Genomic DNA, 20,307 nt, shown 5'->3' with positions numbered 1-20,307 from the left:
GATATGAGTCGCTTGTGCTTGCGAGTATATGGCAACTTGTTGCGCAATACCTTCTCTGCCATATGTCGGGGTAGCAGCCGACCAGCCGTGACGACAAGCCGTCACTGAGTGTCGTTTCACTGAAGCATAACACGGGCCAGATCCTATATTTCAAGTTGATATGACGCGATATTACCAAGAAAAAATGTCTCTGTATCCCCAGTCACACCAAAAAGGAATTACTATGCGTGTGTGAGGTTATTCGCCCATCAACAGCGACCGGCGGCGGCCACGGCCGATCGACACGACGAGCCGAGAAACTACAACCCTACGACATCTAGAGAAATGCCGAGTTGCTGATATATAAGGATCGAAATCCTCTCCTTCGGAGAATTTAAATTAACTGTCTAAGCCACGAGGATACATATTCCCCTAACAACAGTCTTCTTTGTGTTTAACTAGTATCACATCCCTATCATCATGGCTCCGGGTCTCGTGGATTCAAGTGCTTTCCCACAGCCTACACCGAAGCCAGTCAAGTTATCTGTCTTTCCAGATGGATACAAAACATCTGGACAACACCCTCCTATCTATTCACAAGTCCGCCCCTACGCCGACTTCCCCAAATTCCAAACGGGACCCACATTGTGGAAGGCTGAGGACTATCGCAACAACCCCGAGTTATGGACGCATACATTCACAGCCGAAGAGATCGAAGAGATAAGCAATGCCACTGAAGACTTTATCAAGAGCGGAGCTCCTTTAACTGGCATTTCAAGGGTATGATTGACTACAGACATCGCGGACAAAACTAGTATTGACCTTGTCCAGGCGAACTTCCACCTCCCAAAGTTATCCAACCGAATGGAAGAGCTTCGAAGAGATCTCATTGATGGCAAGGGGTTCTTCCTTTTCCGAGGTCTTCCGGTCCAAGAATGGGATCTCCAAAAGTGCGCGACAGCGTATATGGGCCTGGGCACATACCTAGGTTACTTTGTCAGCCAGAATGGACGAGGCCATGTCCTGGGACACGTCAAGGATCTCGGAGAAGATCCCACCAAAACCGATAGAGTCCGCATCTATCGAACCAATGCTCGGTATGACAGTCCGAGTAACACCACAGTTCCAAAATCTAACGATCCCTCAGGCAATACTTCCACACAGACGGAGCGGACTTCGTCGGCCTCCTCTGCGTAGCAAAATCAATGTCTGGCGGCGAATCCGACATTTCATCCACCCACCACGTCTTCAACGTCTTACAAGAACGCTACCCAGATGTAGCCCAAACAATGTGCGAACCGAACTGGTACTTCGACCGCAAAGGCGAAGTATCCGAAGGCGAAGAACCATGGATTCGGGGTAGTATCTTCTACCTCGAAAACGACCGCAGCAGCAACCCCCGCGTCTACGCCAAATTCGACCCTATGAACGTGACCTCACTCGCACGATTCAACTCTGGTCCTGACGCGCGCATTCCTCCGCTATCTGATGAGCAGAAGTACGCACTGGAGGTCTTTGAGAAGGTCTGTGCGGAGCTTTCTTTGCATATGATTCTTGCGCCTGGTGATATTCAGTTCTTGAGTAATGCCCAGGTCTTCCATGCGAGAACTGCTTATACGGATCATCCTCCTGGCGCTGTTGATGAGCAGGGTCGGCCAGCTCGGCGTCGTCATTTGATGAGGCTTTGGTTGGCTGCGCCTGAGTCTGAGGGTGGTTGGAAACTTCCTTATCATGATTCGTTAGAGAAGAAACGGGGTGGGATTCAGGTTAATGATACGCCTCCTGTTTGTCCTTTGGATGCGGAGTGAGGGCTATTTGTGTATTTGTTATAGTATATGTTACTATGCGATAGCTCTTCCGCTCCATAATGGTCGAACACAAAATGAAGTTGCATATAGTCCTAGCCCATAAGTCCTTTCAGACTCCCACTTATATATAAACATCCGTAAACCGAGGCACTCGAAAATGCACAGAAAAGAGGTCAAGTCAGGCCAAAGTAGGGCGAAAACAATTGCGTCGACGCTGGGGTTGGTGTAGAGACCGGCCAATACTTCATGTCACTGTATACACACTTATGAACCCTGTTGTAGTATTGTGATATGATTTGCCGCGAGTACAAAATAGCACAGATAGAAAGCAGAATACTACATTTATATACATCTCGCCAGATACGTACAAAAACCGAACCGTAAGCCCCCAACGAATCCAATCACCCCTGCTGCGGAAACGGAAAAACAGGCAACCAAGGCTCCGTCTGCATAACAGGATACCCACCAGCCCAAGGCAAAAGCCCGGCGCCGTCAATTCCAGATCCAACAGCCGTATCAGCAGGCTGCCACGCCCAACCCAAATCAGACATGAAAAGAGTCTGTAACTCCTCGAGACTCGCCTGCCCAGCATCAAGCTCATTCCCACCTAACAGTCTCCCATCACTGACTCGCGCTGAAGACCGCTCGATATCGGCATGCGGGTCTGAGCGGACACTGTTCGGTGCGGAGGATGTGCCGGATTTTTCGGGTGCGTGGCGTTCGGGTATTGTTTTGCGGGCCATGCGGAAGATTGTTAGTGGGTTTAAGACGTAGTCTGGGGCGCTTTGGATGGGTGTTCCTGATATGCTTTCGCTATAGGTTGAGTTTTAGTATGTGCAGTCTGGGGTTGGGAAGGGGGTTGTTAGTACCTTGTGTCCTCTTCTTCGTCTGGGTGGTATGGATCATCGGGGATTATGTTGTGTGTTACCACCTCGGACTCGATACCAGATCGGTCCAGCATTGTCTCTGCTGCACATCCCTGGAAGATTGAATGTTAGTAACTTTAACATGGGTTGTAGCCAATTGTGGCCAATGAGGAAAACAGAGACGGTTTCAACTTACTAGCGTGTTGGCAATTGCATTTAGAGAACCCATAGATTTAAGAGCAGCGATATTACTCCGCAACAAAGGGATAGTCGTCAAAATAAGCGTCTTTGTACTCTCCTCTCGGGGATCAAGGATCTGAGTAAGGTGATAAACAATAATCCGACAACTATCATAGGTGATAGTAGGAAGCCAAGAATCCGCCAGCATCCGAGGACCATGGTGTGCCGTCTGACCAACGATAGTAGCCAAAGCGCGAGCGGCATCAAACAGAACCTGCTGCAGATGTTTAAGGAACTCGTGCTGTTCTGGGGGGAAGTCGAAGGCTGCTCGGAGTTTGTAGAGAGCTGGTGCTCCTAGTCGATACAAGTCACAAATCGTTTGGTAATGCGCACAGTGTAAAACACACAGAGCGCCTAGTTGGGATGTGTCTTTGCGAATGTAGATTGCATCTGGTGTGAACTGAAGACTGGCTGGGAGGGATTCGTACCATGCTCGGCAGTCTGCATCCAAGAGGGCGAATTCGGATTCTGGGGACCATGGCACCATGGCTTCTCCTAGGTGTTTGATGTATCTATTTAGATGTTTGTCAGATTTATGTGATGTTTAATAGAAGTCTTTGTTATACATACCGTAGAACCCTCTTACGAAGTGCGATATGTCGAATGAAATATGCCATTATTCCCATGTTGGGCGACAGAGAGTTTTCATCTGGATCTCCGGGAAGAAGTTTGAGTCGATTTCCAGGATTCAAGGTTTCAGTAAGGCATGGAACTTGTTGAGTGAAGTTTCGCTCGTTGCATGGAAGCTGAATTTTGATGTCCCTCTCGTCCATCAGCGTGAGTTGGTCAACTCCGCTGCCGACGAGAGCGTCCATGATATAGCAACTCCACATCAGCCGACGACGAGACTCTCTTGCGGTCACTGGAAGATTGGATTCAACTTCTTGACACAGTATGTCTGTGTTGTATTCGAGATTGATTTGCAAAGCTTGTGTCATCCTCGTGGTGATTCCACTTAACATGAATGCGTTCGAGAAGTTTCCTAAGCGAACGGCATAATCATGGAGAAGGACGGCTGCCTAGAATAATGTCAGGAAGGTTCAAACTCTTCTCACGCTGGCACATACCATTAGATTTTCGATGGTGACAGAATCTAGGGCCTCCAGGATGATACGTTGGGCTATCTTGGCCCATTCAGCCCCTGCATGGAGAACGAACTTCGATGCGAGAGGAGCTATAGTCTCACTGTATGTGAGGGCAAAGAATCTTTCACTTTGTCAGTTTGCGGCCAGCTATCGGAATGAAGGGCGTGAATTGTACTGGGCTCCCAATGCACAGACAATATGCAGCAAAGCATTATTGTTACGGCTCTTCGCAAGTTCCCCATCCAGTCTTTGTAGAAATAAGGGCTTATGCATGAAAGCAAAAGCGCGTAGAGGATGAACATTGTTGAAGTATTCCTCGACCAGCGCCCTCGTCCGTGACAGGCTGGGTAGTTGACGTGATGACAGCCTTATATCTATTAGATCAAGTTCAAAATTTGCTCCAGAGCACGTAAGTATCTCACCAGTCTAAGGGCGATGATGGACTCTCAGTAGGGGTAGGTTCAACTATCGGAAAAGGCTGCTGTGAGATTGGCGGAGTTTCCAATAATCTCCGTACATCCTGTCGAGTCGGGGTATAACTAGGAGACCGATCCACAGGCGGCTCTACGGATGGCGACTTCTGACTGTGCGTTGATATCACATTAACCCTCCGCACCCAAGTAGGCTGCGAAGCCTCAGCGAAAACACATCGTAAACTCTTATCCAGGCATCGTTGACACGCTGGTCTCTCGCCCGAACATTTCGTTTTCGATACACGACAAGCGGCACAAGAACGATACGTTCGCTTCCTTTTCGAGCGGTCCAACTGATCGATCACACTCTCCGATGCATGCGACCTCGGCGGCGTGGAATAACCCGAGCAGACCAGTCGCAACCGAGCACAGTTGCCACATTCGCCTGGTCGTTCATCACACTTGACCTGCACAAAGTAGATTTGATTATCAGAATGCTGCATCACCTCGCGCATAGGGCTCATCTCTCACTTTGCGGGCGCGACATGTGCGGCAACCTATGCATGTTAGCTGCATCCCTTGTATTCGGCGTGATCACTTACCAAACCGCGATCGTGAAGACTTGCTTGAACCCATACCATTCAGCGAGGGGCTGTTCCTCAGCCTTCAACAACATTGTAGAAGCATAAAAGTTTTCGGGCTGTCGGCTGGGTCGGCTCTATTGCGAGATCCGCACGTTGAATGACGAGATCGAAAGTGTGGGGTAATTTCAATTCAATTCAAAACAAACATGTCAAATTGGATACCTAACTTATAACTTAAACATTTAAGATATGCTGTACAGTTATCTCGACTTCCTGCAACTCGGCTTTTGCGTGGTTTGGGATCATGCATGGGTTACTAACGGGTGTTTACTTCGGCTTTTGCGGTCGCAACATGAGCCAAGCAGTCGGAGTCGGGCTTTGGCCGAAGCGAAGTCTGCTGTACAATAAACAAACGCATTCTTTCTACAATGAAAACAAAAAGAGTATTGTTTGATCCAACTGAAGTGACAGCTATACTCTCGAGATGGCCAAGCAACCCCAGTTGACCCTTTACCGAGGGTTTCCAGGATCCGACAAATATACCTGGTCGCCCTTCGTCACGAAAATTGAGCTTCGTCTACGCTTTTCTGCTCTCAAATATTCCAAGCAGGCTGGTTCGCCTCGTGATGGTCCTCGTGGCAAGATTCCATACCTTACACTCGCGCAATCCGATGGATCGGAAATCCAAACACTCTCCGACTCGAGTCTTATGATCAAAATTCTTGTTGAGAAAGGGTTAATTGAAGATTTAAATGCATCCTTGAGTCCCCTGGCAAGGACACACGACCTGGGTTTGCGTGCCTTACTAGAAGAACGGCTATATTTCCTAACGGCAAGTAATGGACTAGCTATGTGATCCGTGATGCTAACCGTCGGTATAGTGTCATGAAAAATGGTTCGAGAATTACTATACCATGCGAGATCACGTTCTAGGATCGATCCCTTACCCGTTGCGTGTCGGAGTAGGATTGTTGGTGTATCGAAATATGGCCCAGACACTCTATGGCCAAGGAACACTTCGCTTCACGGATGATGAGATTGCCTCAATGCGACGAGACATCTGGGAAGAGATAAGCTCGTTGCTTATCTCTTCAAAGTCTGCATCAAAGAACGCAGAGCAAAATCAGGTCTTCTGGCTGCTTGGTGGAGATACGCCGACTGAGGCAGATGCGGTCTGTTTCGGCTTTATTGTTGCGGCTTTGACTTCTACCGCGTAAGTTCCTGTCCTCATGCTGTTGTGCAATAGAAGCTCATTATTCCAGGTGTCCCAAGGCGCAGAAAGTTGTCAAGAGTCTGCCCGTTCTGGTCGAATATGCACGCCGTATTCATGATCGTTTCTTCCCTGAGTATATGCTTTGGGAGTGAGTTGAAGCTATCTCAGGTACCGTTTTGGGGAGGGAAAGTTGTGAGATTCAGGTGCATAGTAAATGCCTGTAAAAGAGTCGAGCCTGATATTGTGTTGATGTGGCGAGGTCTTTTCAGCATAGAGTGCTGTTCCTGATCGGTTGTGAGAGTAGGTTTCACAAATCAGCGTGTAATGTTGATTATGAGTTAGCCTATTTAACGAATTTCAGCCAGCCAATATTAGTTTGTTTGTGTCTTTCCTGATGAAGTAAAGGGACAACACGACAGCGTGGAGATAAATATACTGCCTGACATATCCAGACCGACAGACACACCGCCCTGTCCGGCCCCCACGCACAACATTGACATCTCCACCGCGTGGTCTCCATTGCAGATCACAAATTCCAGTTCTTAATGTCGAGATGGGCTCTAAAACACTTGAAAATGAGGGCCAGGGAGGCGAATGTGAGTCCCTTACTACCCAACACATCCTAGACTAGATACTGATTCCCAACAGATGCTCCTCCCAGCTCTACTAAGCCCAATGCCACTGGTGGAGAACCGCGTGGAACCCATCTGTCCCGCGATGGCGATGGTACCCTCGGGGATGACGATGGCGGTGACGACGGCGACAGCGACCATGCCGCCGGTGCTGTTACCTTGCCGTTGACACCCGACTCCGCATCTCCGGCTAAATCCCAAAAGAAGAAACGAAAGAAGCCTAAGAAGAAGTCTTCTTCCAAGCAATCTTCACCACCACGAGTCCCTCTCACCAAACTATTCCCTGCCGGCAACTACCCGACCGGTGAATTGCTGAAATATGCGCCTGTCGAGAATACGGCTCGCACCACGGGTGAGGAGGTCCGATATGAGTCTCGTAATCGCCTTGAAGACGAAACTTTCCTGAACGACTACCGCAAGGCAGCGGAGATTCACCGTCAGGTCCGACACTGGACGCAGAAGAACGTCGCGCCGGGTCAGACCCTCACGGAGATTGCCGTGGGCATCGAAGACGGCGTGAGAGCGCTGCTCGATAACGATGGTCTTGGTACCGGGGATTGTCTCGTGTCTGGCATGGGATTCCCGACTGGTCTTGCGCTGAACAATTGTGTTGCGCATTACACACCCAACCCCGGTCAGAAAGAAGTGATTCTCAAATCGAGCGACGTGATGAAGGTCGATTTTGGAGTTCATATCAATGGCTGGATTGTTGACAGTGCTTTCACCATGTCATTTGAACCAACCTACGACAATCTGCTTGCTGCTGTCAAGGATGCAACGAATACTGGTATTCAGGTAAATCAACCTTTTTCCTCAAGGCCAAGGTTATGACTGACAGTCCCAGAATGCTGGAATTGACGTTCGTATTAGCGATGTCAGCGCTGCCATCCAGGAAGCGATGGAAAGCTACGAGGTTGAGATCAATGGTAAATCGATCCCGGTTAAGGCAGTGCGAGGCCTCAGTGGACACAACATCGATCGATATCGCATCCACGGTGGCAAATCCATTCCATTCGTCAAGAACAACGACAACACCAAAATGGAAGAGGGAGAGGTTTTTGCTATCGAAACATTCGGCACAACTGGCCGAGGCCACATGTTCGATGGGGTACATTTTTCCTCCTGGTTTTGATCATTTTATGTGTCCATATACTGACAATAATCTAGATCGGTATATACGGGTATGGAAAAGACCCGTTCGCGCCGAAGAAAATCAAGACCCATCTCGCCAGCGCCAATTCCCTGTATCAGAAGATCAATGAGAACTTTGGCTCTATTGTCTTCTGTCGCCGTTATCTCGAACGGCTAGGCGTTGAGCGTTATCTGGCTGGCGTGAGTTCTCATATTTATAGCTATGAAGCCAGAGACAATCCTCTAACTCTCAGCAGATGAACACTCTTGTAAACAATGGAGTCGTTGAAGCCTATAAGCCGCTTATGGACGTCGAAGGTTCCTATTCCGCACAGTTTGAACATGTGAGTGCGCCATTGTCTTATACACTCATCTAAAGTACTAACCACTCTAGACAATTCTGCTGCGCGGATCAAACAAGGAAGTCATCAGCCGCGGCGATGACTATTGAGCCCTCTAAGGTGCTCATCGGAGCATAAAGCTCCTGCCACTCATTTACATTTGCTATTCCTGTTTTGTACGCCATTCAACACGCGTCATCGCATTTCAATTCTACTGCATCTATTCAACATGATGCAATTAAATCAACTTTCATCAAATTTTGCCTCGGCTCAAACTTGAATTGTCCCAAATTCAACCCAAACTCAGCAGATATCGCTATCAAACTTGATTGGAAGATTTAGTAGAACTCTTATCTCAAGACATAGTACCAATACTCAGATCCACCACTGGAATGTACATGTCCCTGCAAAAGCCAGAAAATTACGACATAGCCACGCTACTCCCGACGCCCAGAGAACCTGGGACAGTGAAGAACGGCTCGCACCAATCAAATCCGATCAATGCGGTTACAGGCTTGCTTTGCATGGCCAGAAGTCGTAACATTCCGGCGGGCTGGCTGCATGTCAGCGCCACATTCTTGGATGTGCGGGGCCGTAGCCTGGCGTCGTCATAATGGTAGCACGATACAGGAACTATTGGCAAAAAGTTTGACAAAATATCCACGAATTGTCCTACTTGTGTATGATATCCTTGTCCATTTTGGATGCTAGGCTCTCGCCGCTTTTTGCTTACTTGTAGAATTGATCACGCTTCTAAGCGAGTTAGATTTCCGTGGCTCATGCCGCTGGTCGCTAATGTCCAAATTGGATTTAGCGGCTGAGTGATCTACGTTTATTCAGGTGAAAATTTTATTCAATAGATGCAATGTATTGTTTTAGGCCTCTACATGATTCAACCCGGCTCACCCATGTAGCATAGTTTCGTACTTTAGATACACTCAGCCTTCAAGCTAACAAGAGTGACATCAGCCTCAAAGCACTGCTTCTTACTATCCACACTGAAACTCTCAAAGAGGGTAGACTCATTGCAGCTAGCGGCAGTGTAGGTGTTCAATACGGCAGAGGTACCGTCGCCGCAGGAGCCGGACTCAACGTAGGCAGTGAATGATTTGATCGGGAAGTTCTCAACGTTGATGCAGGATCCGGCGTAGGCGTTGGCGGCGTCGATACTTGGGATGGCGCAGTCGGCATAGAAGTAGCCTGCGTAACCGATTGTGGGGCTTGCGACTCCTGCCACTGTGAGGGCGGAGATGAGAGTGATTGCCTGCTTTTTTATGTTAGATTTCAATGTTTCTATTGTAATTGAGTGGCTCTTATCGTTTTGATATTGTTCAATGCATACCTTGGTCATCATCTTGAAGGGAAGTAAAACTGTTATTCTATATTCCCACTAAAACGCAGGGGAACAGTTAACTCTTTATATGTCCATCCTGATCTTCCTACTTCTTGTATTAGATTCGATAAGAAGCACTAACTAACAAAGCTTGACCTCGTTAGGAAACTGTTCGGTTCTCAGCTGAGGTCAAATAGCTCTAGATCACGGGGAGCTGACGACTGTCGTATGTTCAAGGCTGCGATGTTTCCGCTTCAAGGCCATGGAAGTGTTGGCTACTGCAGATCTACAAGGTTTACAGCTTCTTATGGTTAGTGGTTTGGTCTCCTGTCAGCGTATGGCGTTCTGGGGACGAGCTGTTCCTTTTTGCTTACTGTCCTGCGAGGTCTATGGCTCCATATATTCCACCACAGTACGGTAGTAGTCACCTACCTTGCGACAGCTTCAGTACTGTCGCTTGTTATTGATTATTAGCTGAATTTATCCAGGCACTATGGTGCAGTTAGTGAATTAATGTCAAAAACCATCCATCTTCTTGAAACGGAAACTGGTGTCAATAGAAAGTATCGCTTATTGTTGCCTGTTACTTCTCAATTATGTAATGCTTAACAGGATCTTGGTAAACCATTTGGGTTCGTGCCGAAGCTATGGATCAGACATCGATCGGGCGTTATAACAATTAACGAGCTGAGTATCTGTACTGGGAATTACTGAGTGATTGTGTCTTCTGGTGTTTTCGCAAAAGCGGCAGCTCCAAGAAACGTACCAAGTAAAGCCCCCCGCCGGGGCACGTAGGGGCTAAAACCACTGTAATTTCTCCGCCTTGGTAGGACTATATATCGAACCCCATTGGGCCATGTAAAAAGCAATTCCAAGTTGTCTTTCCTGAAGGAACTCCAGAATGATTTTCAACATTTGTTCCTTCTTCGGTTTACTTGCGTTCTGCAGTCAGGCTATAGCATGGACCAACCCGATCCGAAACCCGGGTGGAAGTGACCCGTTCGTTGTCTATACTGGTGGATATTACTATCTTCTCAGTACCACGTGGAGCGACGTTGAAATTGCGCGTGCAACAACTGTGGCGGGGCTTGAAACGGCAACTAAGAAAGTGGTGTATACCACGACGGCTACCTCACACTGCTGCAACGTGTGGGCTCCCGAGGTTCACTACCTTGGCGGCAAATGGTACATCTATTACACTGCGGGAGAGAGTACAGATCTTGATGGGCAGCGGCTCCATGTTCTCACGGGTACTTTCCTCTTGTCAATTTCATTCCAATTCAAATGCAACGTTTCTAACAGTGAACAGGCGGTGCTACCCCCTGGGATACCTATACTTACAGCGGACAATTGACAACTGAATGGTCCATCGACGCCTCAGTCCTTCGATTCAATGACTACGGGAACTACTTGATGTTCTCCTGTTTCCACGGCGTGACCTACCAATCAATTTGCCTTCAAAAGCTAGGATCGGACTATGTCTCTTTGACCGGCAGCATATATGTGATCTCACAACCTGATCAATCATGGGAGAAGAACGGCACTCCCGTCAACGAAGGACCTGTTGCGCTTTACTTTGGCGGTAAGACATATATCACCTACTCGGCATCCTACTGCTGGACTGCCAACTACTGCCTTGGTACCTTGGAATGGGACGGCAGCACAGCCCCCACTTCAGCGAGTGCTTGGACCAAGAGTAGTAAATGTGTCTTCTCCTCGGCCAATGGGAACTATGGAACTGGCCACAATTCGTTCTTCACAAGTCCGGACGGCTCGCAGACTTGGATTGCATATCATGCTACCACCACTAGCACTGGCGCCTGTGACGATAGTCGGTACACTATGATCCAACTATTGGGGACGCACAGTGACGGTAGTCCGAACTTTGGAACTCCGGTGGCGTGGACACATGCTTATAGTGAGCCAAGTTGAAAATAGAGAGGTCGACAATTGCGTGGAGTGCCGTGGTCATTGTGTCCATCATCTGATGCTCCCTGGTTTAATAATAGAAAGGTCATCAAATATTAAGCATGGTAGCAGTCGCGTGGTGTGAGCAGAACCAATTCCAAAGCGAAGTAAGGCTGCCGGTGTCTCATAGTGGTGAATATATGTAGTGAGAAAACTGCTACTAGTATTTGTTACTTTCGATAGCGTAGATGGGACAATGGACACAAGTGGATATATACGTTTGCAATTTGTAAACAATAAAAGGAGATAAATACTAGTTGATATTACCGAGGGGCAGACTCATCTCTCATGATTTGACTTCAACCATTTGATAAAGTTTGTAGTGAGAGTTTCATGCGAGCTTAGATTTTACATTGATTGAGGAGCATATGAGCATTTTGACTCTGCTTTTGCGTGCTTCTCAAAGTCATGGGCCAAAGCTCAACACCCCCTCCGTTTTGAGGTGAATTACTGAATTTCAATATCTCGATAGTACTCTAACAAGGGAGCATTTTCTTTTCAGTAGTCGAAATGTTATTCCTATTACGAAAACTCGGACAATTGCAAGGCTTAAGGTCCGTTCCGCCCGCATTTTTTGGCGCTCTCTTATCTCGTCCTGTAGACTTTTGAATGGTTTACTTAACTCGAACATACCGGATGAGGTAGAGGGAATGGAAAACATAGGAATTTTCATGACGCGTGCCTGTCTTGGCATAAGGCGGAATGGGCAGGGGGGAACGATCTTCCGCGGGATCCTAAAGTGACGTCCTGCCAAGCTTGCTTCGCCCCCAACCTTCCTAGCTTCATGGTTTGTTAGTCTTCTACTTTGTTTTTGTAATGCTTTTTTTATCCCCTGGATTTATACCCTTTTGGGGGTGGAGAACTAACCTGCTGTTTCAAATTATTGACCAACTGGAGGGTTTCCACAGCAGATCATCGAGGTACTATAGGCTGGGTCCACTTCAGCTGCGAGATAACTTGCATTCATGATAGATCGCGTTCCTTACATGCTAAGGCTTTTCTTGATGCAATCTGATCATCTTCAGGCATCATCGGCCAAGAATTAAAATAGCAGAAACAGGAAAAGCTCCAATGATTGCGCTGTGGCGGAATATTGAGTTCCGAGTCTGACCAACGATTTGATGCATGACGATCGAAGCTCAGGAGGCCAGTATTAGTCACAAGGGTCTGACGGGTCGATCATTTCAGCGGCTGATCGGCGTCAATGGCTTCGCACGCGTACTCGTCACCGTCCTTGATTGGCATTTGATTTGAAACATCTCATAGTAGGAAACTATACGCTCCTTGGGGCTTGGCCCCACCCGCGCGGCCCAGTAGATCTTCGGGATATGCTCTTCCCCAGAGGATCTGGATACCATTGTAGCTGACCACGTACGCAATCATCCATGTGTCCCTCGCCAAGAATGCAGGAGGTTAGGAGACGGCTCATGCATGGGATACGTTGTAGAGCACAACTGAGGTTCATAAAGCAGCTTGTCTCCGAGTTTTGGAAGACCAGATCGAGAACTATTCTTTCCAAACACACAGACACACCATCTTTGATACACCTTTGTCTACACTTTTCAATCCGGAGTCTTTAGAAGGCCATACCATCATCATGTTGGTCGCACACTCTACCACCGTTCCCAACCTCTGCTCAGAGCACCGCAAGCAAACAGCACCTGCTCCTACACCATCACCCATGTCAACTCGGCTGTTTAACAAGCTCGACACTGTCCACCAAATTGAAGAAGCCCACATCCTCCATCTCTCTCGACAAGTTGAGATTGGCATGCAGTTATTCCCCAAAGAAAACATCAGACTGCACCCCGTTGCTGGGGGTGGCGTGTCTGCTCTCACAACTCCTCAGCTCGGCAAACAACTAAATCGCACTCTTGGCCTAGGCATGAAGGGCATGGTCACCGAGGATGATCTCTCCAACATTGAAGCCTTGCACGAAGAGGCAAACCTCACACCAACCATCCTGCTCTGCCCATATGCCGACCAGAGTGTACTCCAAGCACTTGCTATGCGCAACTACGTGGTCGACGGCTTCCTCAACATCTACGCTCGTTCTCTACATGAAATACACGTGGACTTTGATCCAAACATGGACGCACCCGTCGAGCTTCCCTTTGGATCCAACATGCTTGTCTGCCGTGCTCCCGCCAACGAGGCAGGCATGGGAGCCTTCATCCACGCCTCAGTCGCTGGGTTCAAGGATGACGGCCGATCAGATGAAGTTCTCCGTAGCTTAGCCGAAACAGCAGCCTTGAGATCCGACACAAACCTTTACTTCGGCAAGATTGATGGTCAAATTGCCGGGTGCGGGGCCATGGCATTGATGGAGACCAAGTATGGACGTGTGGCACATCTCTATATCGACAGCACAACGCCGAACTTCCGCGGTCGTGGTGTCCAGCAAGCACTGATCCGGGCTCGTCTCATCGACGCAAAGCGCCTGGGCTACGATTTCGCCACTATCCATGCCCGCCCCGGTATTGGAACAGGTCGCAACGCTGAGAAGGAAGGGTTCGGACTCGCATTCACTAAGCCCATCCTGACCAAGAAAACCAATTAAGGGGCCCTTGGTCGCGGTGATTTGCATCTGATCCCCACTTGTTCTCTCATTCGAATTTGCATTTTGTACACATAATTCAGGGACCCATTCGCCAGAAAGGGATTCGGTACCTCGATCTTCATTTTCAGGCGTTTCATATTTTGGTCTAGAACAAAAACCCTGGCGTTCGTTTTCTTTGTCAGGGTTGGTTTGTATATACTTGGAGTTGGATATTTGTTTAGAATCTACAACGAGACTTATGGCTCTTATACACTCAATTGATGCGATTTTATTGTTATGTCCACATTCTTAATTTGACATACTGTAGCCACTATCTTAGAACTCCCGAAGTCCAACTACAATGAAACCGATTTTTCATACATATAGCTGAGAGACCCGGTTTAATGGATCACGGGAATTATGCGCAGATGCTGTTATTGCTTATGCGAAGCTAGTTGTTTCATATTGAAATTAGATGAATTTCAACAAGGGATAGCAGGTGTGGGTCTACTTCGTAGATCATTCAATTGTCGGTGTCAACAAGTTTAGCGTATTGGCAGGAGACACCTAACAACGGCTCCGTATTTCCTCTCTTAAAGCTTCACCTGAGGGGACGAGTGCCTACGGGCTATAGTATACATATAAGTTACATACATACTATTCAAACACCCTAGCCTTGACTGAGATGATATTCAGGGGTGTACACAAGTGTGGAACATTTACCTCAGATGCGACTAAATTGCGTGCTTGCTGTAATGGAGTACCCAAGTACTGGATCCCTTTAAGGTGGAAGATCATATTCAGGGTCTAGGAAAGTTGGGCTAGAAACCCCCTTGTACGTTTCTAGCGCCTGGGTCTCGCGGGTGATGTCGATCAAGGATCTCCCGGACGGCGGACCGTTAACCCGAGCGTGGATCGATAGTTCGTCCGGTGGAAAATGCCAAGAGGTTGGATTCATCATCACGTTCCGTGACGGGTGTGGCTTATGAAGATCAAACTCAGGGTCCTTGATCTACAGTTGGCGCCATCGTGTGGATTAAGGTGCAAATAATTGTCTACGTGTAGTGGAGAACGCTACCAATGAAAATAATCAGTGAAAGTCGGTCTGCAAAAGGGGTGTGTTTATAAATAGCAAATATTTTGTTTTCTGTATGGCTCACATATGTGGCTTGATGGAGTTCTGTTGATGGAAAATTGAGTTGAGAAGTTTGATCAACGGGCTGGAGCCTATTATGTGACAAGGACCAATGCACTGCGTGCAGGTTTGACGTACGCTTTACAGCAAGGAGTTGGAGGTTGGAATGCACAGTGGGTGGTTGTTTGACAGGTTCCTCTTATCCCTCGGCAAATACCGAGCATTTAGTTAGCGAGAGGGAAAGATATTGACTTCTCTGTCCAAATAGTAGTAGCTCTTAATTTATTTGACTGTTATTTATCTCTCTAATTTAGTTAGAAACATTGCTCGGACAGGTGGTTCATAGGGTCTCCATCTATGGCAGGACGTATCCTCCGTCAATTATCACATCACTTCCAGTCATGTAAGTGGAAGCATCACTGGCCAGGTACAAATATAATCCCTTGATCTCTTTCACATGACCCTGTCTTCCAAGCGACGACATACGGTACGCCTCGTGGACGGTTTGGGGACTCGCACCCATCTTGGTATCGAAGAAGCCTGGCGAGACAATGTTGACGCGTGCAAACTCCCGCCATTCACGGGCGAGTGACTTTCCAAAGTGGGTTACATATGCCTTGGTTGCATTGTAGACGGGCTGATCAGTTGGGGCGTTCACAATGTGCGCACTCATGCTCGAGGTGATGATCAGATTGCCATAGCCCTGGCGTGCGAACACCTCACCTGCATATTTCGAACAATAAACGATTCCATCAACTATAAGGGGGGTTAGTACAGCGGTGTTTTATCAATATAGGGAACATTTTCATACCATTCACAGACATCTGCTTCCGGTATTCATCCAGGCTTTGTTCCAAAATGGGCTTTGAAATCGCCATGCCTTTCCGGGTATCAGCTAATTATCCAGTTGAGCAATTTCAGCCTGTACTCACCAGCATTAGCAACGAAGACATCAATCTTGCCGAAGTCCTTCACAACTTTGGCAATTGTTTCCGAGACTTGGGTAGAGTCGGAAACTTCATATGGAGGTTAAACTTATGATCCCTTGTGGTTTGAGGCACTGGAACTGCTCACCATCGACCTTATATGCGGAAGCCTTGACACCGTGCTGCTTTTCTAAGTCCTGGGCCTTCTCGATGGCGACGTTATTTCTGGGGTACGGTCAGCAACTTCAAATTAACACCATCGTATCAGGCATAACCTACGAATTATACCACAGGGCAACATGGGCACCCGCTTCGGCCATAGCCTGCGAAATCGCATGACCAAGTCCATCGGCAGCGCCAGTGACGGCGACCACCTTCCCCTTCATTTGAAACTGCTCCATAACATTCGATGGCGTGTCAGGGAACGGCCTGGGGAAGCCGGGCCGGACTCTCGCACAATCTTCGAAGGTCATAGACATCTTGGTGGAGTTATATTGGTGTTATGAACATGTCCTGAGGAAGGTAGCCACATTTGGGGCCTGATCTTCTTTATAATGTCGCTAACTTGGAACCAACATAACCGGACTGACCCACTATCGGTGCAGTGTTGGCCGAGATGGGTTGTATGGAGACATGTCAGGGTCTTATGATATTATACTTTTAGATTCGTCTTTAATACGGAACCTTTAGTCTTTCATCACGGATTGCTTAAATACGAAGTTCAACACAAGTAAAAGTAAGGAAGTATTGCATACACCCGAATCAGACGTTGTACGGGGAAGGTGGGGGGCATAATGCGGGGATTTCCAAGCAAGAAATGTGTCGCGTAATGTACTCTTTGATATCATTTATCTACTTTATCAGTTTAGAAGTCAAAAATGGTTTAGTTAATTATTGGAAATACCATTTTGGTGGCATTTTGTCTGTCTTAAGATGCGGGGAACTTCGTCGGTTCCCTGTGCCCCGAGATAGATGGGTCAACCCCTGACAGATCAGCGTTTAAAGAGGAGATTTTGGCGAAAATGTTGTTCGGTGCGGTCGATCCCCTCGGTTTAGAGAATAGCGTAGTTAGCTGGAGCTGGTGGTATTCGTATTAGGTAGTTTGGACTATGCAGTACTGCGAAAAAGCTCGACATAATAATAACAAGACGCACGATACATATCGCAATCCTGTAATCCCGAACAACGCCCAACAAGGCCATTTTTCTGGAAGAATATTAGCATCGCAAGAGTCCTCTGTACAGCACAGAACAACTTTCCATGATAGAAACAGATTTGCAATGCTTTCAAGAGATGATCACTGCTGGGCTTCCCCGCGCCATAGTTCGGAATATCAAATATCCCGTGATCGGACGACAGTAGACCGATGCAATCATTCATGGAACCTGTAACGTCCACTCACTCACATATTGTACTGTTGCGAAAGAATTACGTGTTCGAACTTTACGCACCGTCGTATTGACTATTGTTTGGTATTACTGATCGCAGACTGATCGCCGGAATCCTCCGCTATGCCTAAGTCTAAGCCTGCAGCGTCCGGGTCTCACGAGCTTCGAGCGGTATTTATTCTGGTTAATTCAATTACTCAATTTAACTGACGAAGGACAGTGCACCGAATGCCGGGTGAGTATCATGACATACTTCTTATAAGTTATGATCAACTAATGACCGGAATGAGCAGAAACGCAAAAGCAAAGTATTGTGAACCTTAACCCCTTATACTGTTCCACTATGTTGACCAAAACAAGTGCTCTGGAATATCACCTTGCTCTTACTGCACTAGAGCAAATAAGAGCTGTATTTTCGGGCCACCCCCATCCCGGACTCCACTAACAAGAAAGTACGTTACATATTACTATAATCAAAGCATCACTGACACCATGTAGGAACCTGGACGCTGTTGAACTTCGATGTGCAGGGTTGGTATCTCTGATACAGCGGCTAGACCCTGATGTTGACATAGAGTCTCTGCTGGAAACAATACTACGGAACCCTGATCAGGATTTTCAAGTATCTGCTGAAAGATCTCGAAGTCTGAATCCTGGTCTGGAAAACAGTACTTTATCCGATCAAACTGAGTGGAATGAAAGCTCATTGCTTTCTCCATCACAAACGCAAGATGTTCCGCTGGATGGAATGGCAACGTTGCCAAGCAGAAGGGCTGAATCTGGCTACCTTGGTAGGTCCACATGGTGGTCGGTCAGAACCAACACTAACTAGGAACCAGGAAATAGCTCGGGCTCTAACATCTTGAGGACTATCTCAGATCTCCTGCCAGTGAAGAGCCTCAGGTCGCGAGCGAGCCAACAGGGGCAGTCCTCCCCTGCAGACACCAATCATACTGGTAGCCCGACAATGCCTATAAATCTCGCGGATACTACCGCAATGAATGGTCTGATTGACGCATATTTTATGTGGTACAATCCATCTTACCCCATTATACACGAGAAAACCTTTAGAGAGGAATACCAAAATCGGCACCATATTCATCCTCGGTCAAGCTGGCATTCGATATTCTTTCTTGTGTTGGCAATTGGCCACTGGACATTGACTGAGGATTCTGAGGCCGAGCAGTCAAGATATTATACTGCTGCACGTTCACGCATGTCAATGCGGATGCTGGAGTCCGGAAATCTCCTTACTGTTCAAGCGTTCTTATTAATGGTCTGTTAGCAGATGATGCCCGACTATCATATCGATTATATTTGCTGACTTAAAGATAGGGCAACTATCTACAAAAGAGGGATAGGCCAAACACAGGATATAACTTTATCGGTATCGCATATCGAATGGCACTCGGTCTGGGACTTCACCGAGAACCTCCTGGGGGAATGACAAGCTCCGAGCCCTTTTCCAACCAACGCCGACGAGCTATATGGTGGATTGTTTATTGCTTTGATAGTGGCTTCAGCTTCACAACGGGGAGACCTATCATGGTATCTGATACTTTCATTGAGACTAAGCTTCCACGAAACGTGGACGACTCGGTAAGTGTAAGAAGTTGTTTTTGCAGTCAATATTTCATTAATTCAAAGACCCCTATATAGACGTGCACGTTGGAGGCGGCTATACCTGATTCAATTGAATACCCTACTTCCTACTCAGCGATTATTGCGCAAGCTCGCATGTCATCAATTGGGAATGTAGTTTTCAGTGAGATAATTTCCTCCTCGAACCAAAGCCTCTTGGACCTGAGGATTTCGCGCTCTATCGACAACCAACTTAAAGCCTGGAAACTCTCACTTCCCTCTTACTTCGCGGTTCAAAGTGTTCCAGAATGGTTCCGTGGCCCACGAGCGATTGTCCTATGGAAAGAAGAAAACATTCGATTGCTGCTGTGGTGGGGTACTAAGCGAATGTGCACATCACCGTCTGATCACGAAGAAGCACAGAATATGTGCAACTTTACGGCAGTTGAGACGATTCAAGATATCTCAAACTTTTGTCGTGACAACTCGGAGATACTGCACACTGGCGTCAGCTGGTATGCTACATACTACCTCTTCCAAGCGGCAGTTGTTCTGAGCATCCACCACCTTCGTCCTACGGAATCTGTTCATAGAGGCTTAGGGGAGGTAAGTCAAGAGCTTTGGTTCTCTTCCATTACGAGATCTCGTGACTGCTTGGCTTCCTTGAGCCGAACCAATACGGCTGCAACGCGGTGTCTCGAGGTCCTTGAAAGAATAAGCGACCAACCTCAGCATGCCCAACACCACTCATCTTTGGCCTCAGAATCGCAGGCGAATCGTCAATCAGAAATTGTACAGCACGAAGCTGTCCCCGGCGATGTAGAGGTTCCTTCCACAATGCTAGCTGTTGACCCTACACTTCAAATGCTTTTCGAGGATACTTTGTGGGATAAGGACCTTTTTCAAGGCCTCGATGGTTTTCCCAGCACAGGCGAGGGGGAAGCATTTGATTATGTTCCATCCAATACTGACCAGGGGTGGCTCAGATCCTCAGACCCAGGCGGCCAGGATTTAAATTACACCCAGTGAGCAAATGTAAATAACATACCGTACTAGGCGTGTGATTATCCCCTCCCTCGGGCCTTAGGGTCAGAATGCACCGATACACGACATGAGAGTTATCGGCCAAGAGTGCCCCGGGACTA

At 47.6% G+C, this 20,307-nt stretch overlaps 9 protein-coding genes across 9 annotated transcripts; 6 read left to right on the top strand and 3 right to left on the bottom strand.

Moving 5' to 3' along the window:
• Positions 1–459: 459 nt before the first annotated feature.
• PENARI_c010G09262 (TauD/TfdA family dioxygenase) lies at positions 460–1,787 on the top strand (the record flags this gene model as incomplete). Its single annotated transcript, XM_022632365.1, has 3 exons — positions 460–759; positions 811–1,076; positions 1,127–1,787. 3 exons carry the CDS (start codon positions 460–462, stop codon positions 1,785–1,787), a joined length of 1,227 nt encoding a protein of 408 aa, XP_022488032.1.
• A 401-nt stretch (positions 1,788–2,188) lies between these two features.
• Positions 2,189–5,067, bottom strand: PENARI_c010G08908 (fungal specific transcription factor domain-containing protein; the record flags this gene model as incomplete). The annotated part of the gene is made up of 7 exons (XM_022632346.1): positions 2,189–2,600; positions 2,657–2,766; positions 2,850–3,405; positions 3,464–3,912; positions 3,961–4,099; positions 4,923–4,948; positions 4,999–5,067. 7 exons carry the CDS (start codon positions 5,065–5,067, stop codon positions 2,189–2,191), a joined length of 1,761 nt encoding a protein of 586 aa, XP_022487993.1.
• Positions 5,068–5,961: 894 nt separating this feature from the next.
• On the top strand, positions 5,962–6,340 carry PENARI_c010G08008 (uncharacterized protein; the record flags this gene model as incomplete). Its single annotated transcript, XM_022632318.1, has 2 exons — positions 5,962–6,188; positions 6,238–6,340. 2 exons carry the CDS (start codon positions 5,962–5,964, stop codon positions 6,338–6,340), a joined length of 330 nt encoding a protein of 109 aa, XP_022487880.1.
• A 401-nt stretch (positions 6,341–6,741) lies between these two features.
• On the top strand, positions 6,742–8,402 carry PENARI_c010G04751 (uncharacterized protein; the record flags this gene model as incomplete). The annotated part of the gene is made up of 6 exons (XM_022632226.1): positions 6,742–6,784; positions 6,837–7,615; positions 7,665–7,928; positions 7,988–8,152; positions 8,209–8,295; positions 8,346–8,402. 6 exons carry the CDS (start codon positions 6,742–6,744, stop codon positions 8,400–8,402), a joined length of 1,395 nt encoding a protein of 464 aa, XP_022488034.1.
• A 311-nt stretch (positions 8,403–8,713) lies between these two features.
• Positions 8,714–9,646, bottom strand: PENARI_c010G02306 (uncharacterized protein; the record flags this gene model as incomplete). The annotated part of the gene is made up of 4 exons (XM_022632157.1): positions 8,714–8,891; positions 9,026–9,045; positions 9,248–9,556; positions 9,635–9,646. 4 exons carry the CDS (start codon positions 9,644–9,646, stop codon positions 8,714–8,716), a joined length of 519 nt encoding a protein of 172 aa, XP_022487722.1.
• An 880-nt stretch (positions 9,647–10,526) lies between these two features.
• PENARI_c010G10126 (glycoside hydrolase family 43 protein) lies at positions 10,527–11,557 on the top strand (the record flags this gene model as incomplete). The annotated part of the gene is made up of 2 exons (XM_022632387.1): positions 10,527–10,875; positions 10,935–11,557. 2 exons carry the CDS (start codon positions 10,527–10,529, stop codon positions 11,555–11,557), a joined length of 972 nt encoding a protein of 323 aa, XP_022487947.1.
• A 1,633-nt stretch (positions 11,558–13,190) lies between these two features.
• On the top strand, positions 13,191–14,153 carry PENARI_c010G10392 (GNAT family N-acetyltransferase; the record flags this gene model as incomplete). The annotated part of the gene is made up of 1 exon (XM_022632395.1): positions 13,191–14,153. One exon carries the CDS (start codon positions 13,191–13,193, stop codon positions 14,151–14,153), a length of 963 nt encoding a protein of 320 aa, XP_022487683.1.
• A 1,469-nt stretch (positions 14,154–15,622) lies between these two features.
• PENARI_c010G05357 (uncharacterized protein) lies at positions 15,623–16,672 on the bottom strand (the record flags this gene model as incomplete). The annotated part of the gene is made up of 5 exons (XM_022632245.1): positions 15,623–16,023; positions 16,079–16,147; positions 16,200–16,283; positions 16,342–16,418; positions 16,473–16,672. The coding sequence occupies 5 exons, from the start codon at positions 16,670–16,672 to the stop codon at positions 15,623–15,625; spliced, it is 831 nt and encodes a 276-aa protein (XP_022487818.1).
• A 2,454-nt stretch (positions 16,673–19,126) lies between these two features.
• PENARI_c010G11021 (fungal specific transcription factor domain-containing protein) lies at positions 19,127–20,191 on the top strand (the record flags this gene model as incomplete). Its single annotated transcript, XM_022632416.1, has 2 exons — positions 19,127–19,180; positions 19,241–20,191. 2 exons carry the CDS (start codon positions 19,127–19,129, stop codon positions 20,189–20,191), a joined length of 1,005 nt encoding a protein of 334 aa, XP_022487866.1.
• Positions 20,192–20,307: the final 116 nt, after the last annotated feature.

This window comes from Penicillium arizonense, assembly GCF_001773325.1.
Source record: "Penicillium arizonense strain CBS 141311 chromosome Unknown PENARI_contig010, whole genome shotgun sequence".
In the NCBI taxonomy this organism is placed as follows: Eukaryota; Fungi; Ascomycota; class Eurotiomycetes; order Eurotiales; family Aspergillaceae; genus Penicillium; species Penicillium arizonense.
This window is presented reverse-complemented; position numbering and strand designations above follow the sequence as displayed.